The 12300-nt window shown below is 38.9% G+C and overlaps 1 protein-coding gene across 2 annotated transcripts in view; it reads left to right on the top strand.

Moving 5' to 3' along the window:
- The window catches only part of TULP3 (TUB like protein 3), a 39560-nt gene that overhangs the window by 13237 nt on the left and 14023 nt on the right, over positions 1–12300 (top strand). For both annotated transcript variants that reach the window (XM_074588296.1, XM_074588285.1), the window contains exons 2-6: positions 457–508; positions 5783–5945; positions 7805–7981; positions 9834–9964; positions 11737–11934. In XM_074588296.1, coding sequence (XP_074444397.1) covers positions 457–508; positions 5783–5945; positions 7805–7981; positions 9834–9964; positions 11737–11934 — 721 coding nt within the window. The remainder of the gene's footprint in view (positions 1–456; positions 509–5782; positions 5946–7804; positions 7982–9833; positions 9965–11736; positions 11935–12300) is intronic.

Genomic DNA, 12300 nt, shown 5'->3' with positions numbered 1-12300 from the left:
GTGAGGTCTGGTAGGAGGAGAGAATGGTGTAGATTTGACTCCAAGACAAAACCTAAAATTCTGAGTTAATTTGGAATTGAGTATTTTATGAAGGAGCAGAGACTTTACTGAATTGGTTTCAACTGCATAAAGCTTTCAGATATAAATTGTCTCGTAGCCCGCCTCAATAGTGGCTCATAATCTGTCCATCAGTAATGAAGCCTTTTTTGCTTACAAAGTGTTTTCAGAAAAGTTTACTAAGGTGATTAGACTACAGTTTGGTCCTATTTATGACAGAATGTGAAGCATGGTGGGTTTTTTTATTGCCTTGTAATTTGGTCTTGTCATGGGATAGAAGTTATGTCCTACAGTTGGTTTAAAGTCTTGATGGTGAAGTGGTAGTCTGTGAATATCCTGTGATCTTATAATGCAAACTATTTACTAGCAATAATTAATTTGTTTCTTTCCCTTTCCTAGCATCTTTGAGGACGAAAGCATGAAACTACGGCAGCTGAAACTAGAGAATCAGGTAAATGCTGAAGCTCGTAAAAATAATATAGGAAAACAAACATTAGCCGTCTCATTGGAGGAAAGGAGGAGGTAAAAGTGTTTGTGTTTCCTTTTTCTTTCCCTTCTCCTCCCTGTCTCCCCACTTTTCCTCATGATGACCTGGCTTCTGTCTGTCATCTACTTTGTGATTTGTTGCCCAGAACTACATAAGATGTATTGCAACAGCGAATCCAGCCCGCAGTCTTCAACTTCTGTTCTGCTATGTGATGTCAGGGAGACTTGAGAAATGGGGGTGAAGTGCTAAAAATGCTTGGTCTAAAGAATACAAACAAGAATTCATTGCTAACATTTTTCTTTAAAGATTTTCATGGCTTTTGTTAGTTTAAGTCAACCTTGCTACGGCTTGTAGGCTTGAGTTCTTTGATACATTTATTTTTCATACATCCTACTCATTTCATTGGAATTGAGTCACCACAATGCAGGAATTAATCAAAAGAGAAGAAAACTGCAGGGAATTATCCATTTTAAGCATCAAAGGAAAAGAAAAAATTTCCCTGAGCTATAGGAAGATCTGCTTAACACTACTGTTGAGAAAGATTTCCAGCATCTTTTAATTTTTTTTGTTTCCTACAAATAAAACATTTGCAGCCAAGCATTTGTCAAATATTGGGTTATAGGTCTCATTTTTTAAAGGGCTGTTTGCTGGATGCTTACATCGCCATATTCTTCAGAGCAATAAAGTAGCCATCCTTAATATTCTTCCTCTGTGAAATTTTAAATGCTTATAGATAGATTAGAAGATGTGAGATTATTACGATTCTCTAGCTGGCCATTTCACATGGACCACCGATCACTGTCTTGCGTTAAATTCATCTGTGTTCAAATTAAAGTATGTTTTTTAGAAAAGCGCTCTGTCAGCTGAGGATCTTTAAATCCAGACATATAACAGTCTTCAGGGAACTGTTGCAGTGGATAATAACCGTCTTTACCAGAACTTGTTCATTATTTCTAGTCTGAGTTTGCTTAGCTTTGACTTCAGAGAGTGGATCTACGTGTGTACAGGCGCTTATCTAAAACGCTTAAGAGTCAAAGAGTAAAATTAATCTTTGGTAGTGTAATATCTGTGGAAGCTAGGATTATCCTTTTGCCTGTAGGCTATTGAGTAACATTTGTTTTAAAAGGAAAAAAAAAAAAAAGCATTAGTTCAAGGAATTGGTAAAAGAGGATTTAGTGCCAAATGCCACTCCGTAAGAAGTTCCGAAACTATGGATGGTCCAACTGCTTGGTGATGAACCTCAGTGTCTGTTTCGGGACTGTTGTCATGGGTCATAAACCGGTTAGTAATCACTGGCTGCTAGTGCTGGGCACTGTCGTCAATGCATGCCTAGTTTCAGACTTTGCCATGGGGATCCATTGCTGTTCCACCAAAACAAAGCTGCTGTCAGTTGAATCGTGAAGAAGTGAGTTTAAAGAATTAATACCCTTTTGCGATTTTGTTTCAGGCTTTCTTGGATTTGGTTGAGATTGCAATCACCTGCAAAAGCAACAGCTGAACAATTTCACTAAAATATATTTTATCACCACCACCCCTCCTTGCAAATGAGATTTGTTGAGAAATGCTAATTTAGGATTGTATAATTAGGTTTGAATATTAATGTTGAAAATCTGCTTTTAACTTTTACATGAATGGTACCATGCCTTCTGAAGAAATAGAGGTCAATATGAGATCACTATCAGACATGATGAACTCATTGCTGGTTGTAGCTGATGCCCCCCTGCTTGATTAATTTGTCCTAAGCATTTATAGGAATTGGGATAAAAAATGCAAAATGTTTTAATCCAGCAGGATCACATTTAGAACTTCTGGCCATACAGAGAATCTGTAATAAGCGTTGCCACAGCAAAGACGTATGCCTGTCATCTTTATGATGGGTTTGGAAACCCTGTAATTGCAGTAAAATATTCCTTATAATAATGCGTGACATCAGGTTCCATCTGTGGGCCAGCTCTGCCTGCCAGGATGCTTTCAGCTAGACCGCTGCCTTTTCCTTGAGGAGGGAGTGTGTGGCTGCACAGGCGGTGCTTGATTCCCCAGCAGTACGAGGTGTTGCAGTGTCTTTTTAGGCAGCTGCAGCTCAAAGTGCAATGCTGCCATCTCCCTGTGGGTGGAGAGCGTGAAGCTGAAGGCATATTTCTGAATGTACCCGTTACAGTATTTACTCTTGACACAAAGTTTGATTAATGCTATCATCACTACCATTGTCACTGCTGCCCCAACGTGAACTAAGGTGGAGCTGGAGGAGTGGAGAGGATACTTCAGAGCTAGGAGCTATCCCGCGTGGCCTACTAAGGTAGGACCATGCCAAATAAGTAGCATGGTATTGCACCTTCAAGGGTGGAGGGGTTGGAACCTTCCTGTATACCATCTTCCTGTTCATCACAGTCATAGAAAGAATACTAAACTAGTTGTCTTATTAGTCTGCTATGGTATATTCATCTGATGCATCTGACAACTTAGCTTGTTGGAAACTCATTAGAACCAGAGTTGGTGGTTTGTGATCCTTTAATCATCTGGTATTCTGGTGTTCTGCTTTTCTGTGGTGCAAAGAAAACGTTTCTGAAAGTATTTAATACATGGAGTTCACAAAACCCTGAACAAATGGGTTCAAACAAATTTAATGGATTGTGTGTTCTGGTGTCCTGTTCATGAATTATCTAAATTTTTTATTGTAGTATTATATGAATTTTTACTTCAACACAGAGCTGGAGAAAAAGGTTATTTAGTAGACAAAATGAAACAAAACACAGTTTCATTTTTTCTACTTCATTTTAGTGGGATATGTCTGAGAATACATAGTACTGAAGGTAAGGCAGCTCTGCCACCTTATGTAGAGAAAATGAACTGCTATTATCTGTCCTGTCAGTGGGTTTGTAGATTTTTTTCCATCTCAATAAGTAGTAGAGAGAAGCCTTTTTAAAACAAATTTAATTGCTGTCAAGTTTTGTCATTTTGATTATCCTGAAGTTCTTGAAAGAAGAAGGTTGGTCACATCTGCCAGCTGTAAGGTATATGTTTCAGTGTAAACCAATATGATCCTCTTGGCTTGGTGAGTCCTAGAAACTCTTTGATGAAATAGAATGTACTATAATAAGAAAAAATAAATTTTTAGACTGGTGAGCAGTGAAATGTTTAAAAAACCTCATCTAACAGAATAATCAGTTAAGTAGCTCTGAAAGTTATGATATCGTATATTGATCCCAAATTCAATTTCCCCTTCTAGCAGTAGCTGTGTACTTTCTTACTGCCTTTAGGATGTGTCTTGTATTTTTTAATTCTCTGTCTATTTGTCAGGTAAGGAAGCCTTGGCAACATTTTTTCTCAAATCTGTATGTTGCTTTGATTCTTGATTTCCCTCTGTCCTTTTATTTAAACTATTAGAAATTTATACACTGTCATGATTTTTTTTTTTACTTTTCCTCAGCATTAATTTAAAAAACAAACAACACAAACTAATGTAAATTCTTATGGAATGTCTGACTACCTTTCTAGAAAGTAAATTTCATCTGTAACTAGCATTTTCTAAGAATTTGACTTCTACTGCTTATTTTTCTTTTCTTCTTCTAGACCAATGTGTTAAGCTGTTTGAAATTCTGTGTGATTTTTGCCCTTCAGGACAATCCTTGCAAATAATTCTGCAGTAACAGCACTACCTGCATTGCAGTCCTGTCTTCAAAGTGTAATTATGAGTTTAAATTAAAAAGGTTGTTTTGATTTGGTATTTTGTTGTTGGTTTTTTGTTTTGGTTTTTTGGTGTTGCTTTGTGGTTTTTTTTAGATAAGTGCTTATGAAGCAGAAAGAATAAAGGACCAAGGCCTGAATTGTGTTGGAATTCCTCACGGAGAGGTTTCCTGAGAAACTAACCTCACTTGAGATAAAAAGCCTAATAGGAGAGGGAAGAACCAACAAGAGAGGGAAAAACCACAACAGGAGGGGAAAGGGTTCCAAAGATGTCTATGTCTCAAGTGGATTGAATTGTTGGTACTGTTTATCTGATAGATCCTTGGAGACTGAAAAGAATTTGATGGAGAAAGGGTTTCTGTCATCAAGAACAACTTTCAGGAGGTATTCAGGTACCTAAGAAGCAGGCATGGATAAACTGCATCTACAGCACAGGGCTTGCACATTGTTTGCATTGTGGTGCATTACAGAATATTAGAATGTGATTTTTCCTTCTCCTTGCATCACCTTAACTTTTAAAGATTAAACATTGCCATCTGTAAAATGGTGCAATGTCCCCATTTGCCTTGATTTAAGCCTAGAAGTTGTTTCTATTCTCATTTAGTAGGAAATCATAAACATTTAATGTACGTGTATCTTGGGAAAGTAATGGTTTATTTTTTAACATTTGGATTTACCATTCTTTCCTTTCAATCCTGAATTACATATAAAAATTTTTTAAGGTAGGTCAATTTTCCTTTTACTGGATCAGTCTTATTTTAATGACTGTAATTTTATTTTTTCCCGTTCTAAGTCTTGTCTCTCAACATTGGTTTCTGGGAACTACTTGTTTTGAGTTCTCCCTGTTAGATGATAGCTTTTGAGACAAAAGCCTTTTCCTTTGCAGGGCCTGACTTGCTTTTGCTGCATTGTGTCAGCATTTATAACTGCAGTGGCAGAATGAGCCCTGATTAAAGATTTTTAGAAATGTTATGCTAATACAGTGAGAGACTTAATTGCCATATAGTGCATAGGGTAAGTGCTCTCATCTTTTCTCTGGCATTTTCAGATAGTCTTGGAGATAGTTCTCTTAATACAAAGTTAGCCTACAAAACAGGCAGGAAGAGGGAATTGTCCCAAATGATGGAATTTTAGAACAATCGTAACAGCAGTGGAAAGTGTGCAGAGCTGTTTTGTCTACTGTATCAGCTTAATTAAGTAGGATGCATGGAGTAATACAACTGCATGAACATGCTGTATTGGATTATAAATGACTACTGAATTTGGCTATTTATATTAAGGATTGCTGCAGTTTAGACTGGATAAAAAGAGTTAAAATTATCTGCTGATGGTCTCAGGATAGATCAGAAAATAAACAGGTGTCCACATCATGCATCACTGATGAAGAATCAAAGGCAATGTCTCACTCCAAAGGCACAGTGATATCTGCGTCTAGAGTTTTTGTAAGGGATTACAGGAGTATCTCAGGTTTACTGGAGATCCTGATCAGAGGCGTGGTTTCTGCCTCTCTGGATGTTACTCATCCTTATTTCATGTTTTTTCTTTATTTCACAGAGAGCTCTTCTAGAGAAAAAGCAGAGGAAGAAACGTCTTGATCCGTTGATGGTACAGCCAAATCCTGAGGCAAAGCTGCGTAGGTCAAAGACCAAAGGGTGTGAGGAGCAAACTCCTTTAGTAGAAACTCCTACCCCTTTCCATAGTGATGTTATGTTGCATGGTAAGTGATCAGCCTGATTGCAACAATGTTCCCCAAAATGCCAGTGCATGCATTTTATGTCACAGATGGGCACCTACATTGCTGTGACAGCGGTCAAGTGATAAACAAGATTGATTACACACCTTTCTATGTACAAAAGTGGAATGCCATGAAGATTCTCAGCTGTCACAAAATTCAAGGCAAAGTTTTTGTTTGTTTTTGCAGTTCAGTATTGCTCAACCATACTGTAATACAATTCTGCTTTTGTACATAGAAAGGTGTGTAATCGAGCTTCTTTATCGCTTTGAGTAATGTCTCCCTTATGTTAGGCTAAGAAGAACTGTGGAAATGGTTAGGAACTTCTATAAAGGTAGGAAGATACAAATCCAAAGTAAAAGAGTCTTCTGAAGCTGTAGGATAAAGAAAAGGAAATAATCCAGTAGTGACTGCCTGTACTTTTCTTCGTAGTATCATGGTATGCTCCATCTCAAGATTGCATATGACCGAATGATAACATAGACAACAGCAAAACAAAAGTCTTATGAATACTGAATTAGGTTCTTGCTTCTTCTTACCTCATCTGTTGTTTTCTGCGGGAGATAACTGAAACATGACAAACGAGCTATAGTCGTCCAGAAAGTCAGAAGCATAAAGTGGTATCAGAGCCAAAGGCAATATCTCAGTGGGCTCAAAATATTACAGTAAAATAGTGACCATTCTGTTAGGAGTGAAAAGAAATACAGCAGTGAGAGACTGAAGACTTCATGTCACAGGGAGGGAAAAAAGAGCAGCGATGAAACCCCTGCATTCCAGTGGAAGTGCCAATACCACCTTTACATTAATAGGGAATTAACGTGTAGAGTAGAATTTTAAAAACCCAAACAAACCAGTGTTTTCAGATCACATTTGGAACTATGTTATCCCCTGTCTTTTGAATGTTTTTCTTGCTCTCCAGATGCCTTTCAGGATCATAGGATGGGGAGGAGAGTGGTGATGTGTTTAAAATCAGGTGGGAGAAAGCTTCTGTTAAAAGGCAGTTTTAAGTCAAAAAGAGAGTGAGAGAAAAGATTGATTCTAAGTTAGGAAACGTCAGTTGTACTGAAACTACAAGAAAGAAAAATTAAAACTAACTGCTCCCTCACTAGCTTCTGTAGTTCTGAAGCTTCCTCAGTACAAACAAATGCTGTTTAGAAGTGATAACAGCAGTAAACATGTCATAAACCTGATGACTAGATAAAGCAGTGAAGTTTTAAAAGGAAAACAGCAAGACATCCAAAGCTGGAATTAGACTTATGTATTGTGTACTACGCAAACAGGATTAAGTATTATGCCATACCCTGACATCAAGATGTCTCCACCAGTTAAGAAGTGCAGTGCACAGCTGTGTTGCATGTTTAAACATGGAAACTTCATTTTTTACAAAAAAGATAGAGGACATCTATTTACTTTTTTTTCTGCCTGCGGCTGTGGATATTTTTATCAAATTGATTTGTGATGTTCACTGTAGAGCACACACTTCATAGGACAGGAGCAAACAAGGAACCTGAAGGAAAAGAAAATAGAGTAGTTGCCCATAAATAAATTGAAGGATATGAATGTGAGTGACAAATATAACTCATTTTAATTGCTTAAGCTCTTGTAAAAAAGTAAATACAATTTATAAATGGAGAAACTGATGCCTGATGTGTTTAAAGTAATAGGGGATCTGTACCAGAGTCAGGACTGATTCCTCCCAAGTCTTTTGACAGAAGCGGAACAAGTATACATCATAACTTTAAAGGGATGCTTGAGCAAGGGAAGATGAAAAGAAGAACCATCCTGGGATGCATCTTCAGCCATAAAAAATAGACTTTAGCATTCTGTTTCATTTTGTCCTGCAGGCATTGATGGACCAGCTGCTTTCCTGAAATCAGAAGTGCAAGATTTGGGGACCAAGCTCCAAACTCTCTCTGCTGGATCTTCCAAAACAGAAGACGGTGCAGATCAGGAAAATGATGGAGAGGCTCTAACAGACTCATCAGGCAAGCCAGATCTGCAAGAAATCTTACAGAAACGAGGTGAGAGTTGATAGTAGTCAAAGGTAGTTTTCAGTACAAGTTCTTCTACTTCTTATAATTTTTTTTCAGTAGCATTAAAAAACCTAAAAAATATGAGGAATCATGAAACAAGTGTCTGTAGCATATTACTTTTAAATGTAGAAATACAGAACTGCAGTTTCTTCCCCTGATATTAATTGGAACATACCAGTTATGTTTTAAAGGTTTATCAATATGCTGTATAATTTCTGGCCTTTCCAAGGAAGTTGGTGACAAAGTATGGTTGGTGGCTGCTATACTTCACATTTTGCTAAGGTTCCGGTTATTTTTATTCCAGATATATTATATCTGGATATGATGCTTGAATATTGTCACAACAGCAGAACCTGCTATAGCCGGTAAATGGTGTAATTTAACCACTTAGGAGACTAACAGGAAAGGTGTTCTTCCTGAGTCAGAGGCTGTCACAATCAACAGGTTTAGAATTTTGTATTCAATAGTTATATCCCATTGAGTAGTTTCCCAGTGGAGTGTCCATCTCTATCTGCCAAGTATCTTATATTGCTGCCAGCACCACAGGAAACCTTTTTTGTTGCATGGAGCCTAAGCAGTCTGCAGCAAAATAATGGGTAGTGTTTAATACGGTACACAGCATGTTTTTATTTTGCAGACCCTGTCTCCCAGAAAGTTTCCAGTACACTTTATGTATTAAGGTACTACCACATGTAGAAATACTTCCATTCAGTTGTTAGATGCAACAGCTGCTTACCTATGGATAGCAACATTATACAAGAGTTAGGAAAGGAAGCAGGAGAGAATATCCAGAAACTTCAGGGGAAATCAGTGGAGGTAGAATATAAACAGTGAATTGTGAAATTGGCCGGAATACTAGGGTTAACGCCTTTCCTCTTCCAAATGTGCTTTGGGAAGTTTACTGACAGGTTGTTAAGTATACATTTTTCTGTTTCATCTGAGAGAAAGAACTTCTAGCGGTGACACTTCTATGCAGTGCCGTGCTGGAGCATTGTTATAATATTGTCTCTCAGAAAAGAATTCAGCTTAGCAGAGTGAGCGTGTTCGTTTTCTACAGTGCTTTGTGTGCTTTTCCATTCTACAGACAAATTAAATAATGGCATCACAGAACAAAATGATGCAGTTCCAAGTATAAGGAAATGGCAAACAGCGATGTGTACGGAAGCTCTTTATAAATGTCTTTCTCCAGAGTCATTTTAGTTATATACCCACAGTCATCTCAACATGACTGTGCCTAGGTTAACATTAAATAAATAAGTCCTGGAACTACTCAGTCTGTGCTTCCATTTTAAAAATCAAATCATTAGTAGTATTCATGGGACCTGAGTTATTGCTACTGATGTAAGAAGGGGGTCTTACTGAAAAATTATCATATTCCCTTTCAATGTGTATAAGACTAAGGGGAAATGGCAAAGGATATAAACCGTACAGAGTACAATTTACGGGATAGGTGTCAGCATATTGATCTGGATTTCCTTTTTTTTTTGTTCTTCAGACATGTAGGGCTATTTGTGTGAAAATAGGCAAAATTAATTGAATGAGAGCATACACTAAACAATATGTTACATCATGTAATATCATATAAAATATGTATTAATTAAAGCCTGACAGCCGCTTAATCGTCTGTACAGTGACAGCTGCAAAAAGTCACTAGGAGTTTGAATTACAAGTTTGAATTAAGCAATATAGCACATAAAGAAAATCAGCAGTTGAAACAACAGAAATTAGTTAAAAGACCGAGAACAGATTAGCTGTGCAAGAGTCATATATGAATTAGTGATGCCATGAACTCATGACACCTTTGTTCAGAGGTTACCTGCTTGATCCTGTATTCTGACAGGAATTTCAGGCAGTTTGAATTTTGATGAGGAGGACACAGAAGAGGAAGAAGCTAATAAGAGACCAGCATCTCATTCACTGTATCCTGAACCTGAGAGGCCTAGTTCTGCAACCAGTGAGAAATCTTTTGCAGTAAGTGTCTTGAAATCCATTTCTGATAAGGGCTGGGCACATGCTTGATTTTTGTACTAACCCCTTGAGCACTGGGTTAAATACAGTAGTTGCAACTACAGTAGCTAGCATATTAATCCCTGAAGGCAGAGGAAGGTCATGATTGTCAGGTTATCTGACTGAAGGGCCATCGAGTTAAACATGAGTAATGATCAAAGGAACAATGGTGGGTGGAGGAATCCAAGTAGCCTGATCAGTGAAGATGGGAAGCACAATGAATCAGCTTCTCCTATGACCCTCAAAGGAGACGGATTAGGCCATTGTCTCTGGTGTAAAATCCAACAAGATGACACAGAGAAACTCTGAAACGTCATCCAAATTTAAGAGGGACCACTGCCTGGAGGTTTATAGTATTTATTGTGGGATGCAAGGGGGAACAGAATTTTGGTATGGAACAGAGAATTCTGGGATTGGACAAAGCTTTTTATAAGGTGTTTATGGGAAGGGACTTGAGGGAAAATAAAGGGGTCAAGGTGGATCAGGGAGCAGTAAGTATGGGAAAACAGGGAGTAAAAGGGGTAAAAGGCACCGGATGCATGTAAACAGCTGCAAGACAGCATGCTTGTCTGGCCAAGCCTTGTGCCTGATTACTGCAGCGTGTTCTACCGTCTTCTAAAACTCTGTAACCGTTTCCTGTGTGAATGTGTTCTTGTGTGTGTGTTTGTGTGTGAGAGAGATACATACATACATACATAAGCTGACAAACTATATGCTGGACTAGCCAGCAAGTTGGAAGAGATGAGCGTCAGGAAGATCCAGGGTCTGAGCTAGTGACCAGATAAATGGCATAGGCTTTGGGCATGGATGCCTTAAAAGTCCATTCTACTGTTCAAAAGACCACGTCAGTATACTTGTGGGGTGACTGTGTGTATGTTGTGCCGCACTAGTGGGTGAGTAGTACAAAAGTTCTGGATGTTAGCTACTTGGGAGACTGAGCTTTGGGTGCTAACTGCTGGAGGTATCGGGTGGGAGGTGCTGGAGGGGGCAGGGGGGAGAGCCTCTAGTGAATTTCAAGTCTCTGTGTGTGTGTGTCTGTGCGTATTCACTCAGACTTCCTACTGGCTGTACCTGGGAATGGGGATAAACCAGCAGCCTCATCTCCAAGGCCCATTAAGGGAGGAATGTCCTAGCTTCTACAATCTAAAGGATTCAGCTACCTCTAAGAAAAGGATTACTTTAATGACCTATACCAGTTTTCCATTAGAATTCCAGTTCCTTTGGTGACCATCACTTGTATCTTGACTGTACACATTGTTCTAAGGTTCTTCCAGCGTTTAGTTGAGGTGATTCCACTGTCAGCTTTCTGCTTCTGCTACTGTTCTGTACTACCAAAATCTCAGCGCTCGTTTCAGTCACAAAAATCCCAGCCTGTTTTACTGCAGCATCCATCAGTCCAGTTTATCATGTTGCCTTATTTGCCACAGAGTCTTTGAAGCTCTAAAAGCACAGAGGCTCTTCGCTTAGAATATTTACATTCCCCCTCCTAGCAATTAACTCGTCTCTGGTTAATGGGGACTTTTTCTCCCCTCCCACTGGAGGGCTAGCGTTTCCTCAGAGTAAAAGTCTTTGGCCACTTTCTTCAGAGAAACACAGGTGGTCTCTTGTTTAACTTCCCTTTCCCAAATATCTTCTCAAGACATGAGATTTCTGTTTCAACAGGCCTTTCTTTTCTTTGGGAATACCAGAGCCTCCGATCTGATATTAATTTTCTAATATGATGGTTCTTCCCACAGGAAACAGGTGCTTCCTGTAGTCCATCTCCTCAGGCAGACGCACAGCTGGGAGAAGTAGAGAACTTGGAGGATTTTGCATTACGCCCTGCACCCCGTGGTATTACAGTCAAGTGTCGAATCACTAGAGATAAGAAGGGAATGGACCGGGGCCTCTTCCCTACTTATTACATGCATCTGGAAAGGGATGACAACAGAAAGGTACTGGAAGCAGCACACAGTATCTTGGCTATCGTACTCCTACCACAGAACATTTCTGGCGTAAGGGAGAGCTTCTGGTAAGAAACCAGAAGCTGAGGAGAGCCAGCATGCAGATGGAGGACAGCTTGTATTTGGCCAAGGCACTAAGGAGGGAATTGGCAGGTTTAAAAGCCATAATACAATGAAAGGTGAAATGTAAAAAGTATAAAAATATCATGGATAAAGAAGAGCAGGGAGACTGAGGTGCTCCAGAAGAAAAGGAAAGAAGACTAGAAAGGACAGTTGCATTAAATCTAGACTGCTGAGTGAGCTGATTGGAGGAACAAGATTTCAGGGGGTGCGCTTATGGAAGAGATCAAAATTGTG

The sequence above is a fragment of the Larus michahellis genome, chromosome 1, assembly GCF_964199755.1.
Source record: "Larus michahellis chromosome 1, bLarMic1.1, whole genome shotgun sequence".
In the NCBI taxonomy this organism is placed as follows: Eukaryota; Metazoa; Chordata; class Aves; order Charadriiformes; family Laridae; genus Larus; species Larus michahellis.
This window is presented reverse-complemented; position numbering and strand designations above follow the sequence as displayed.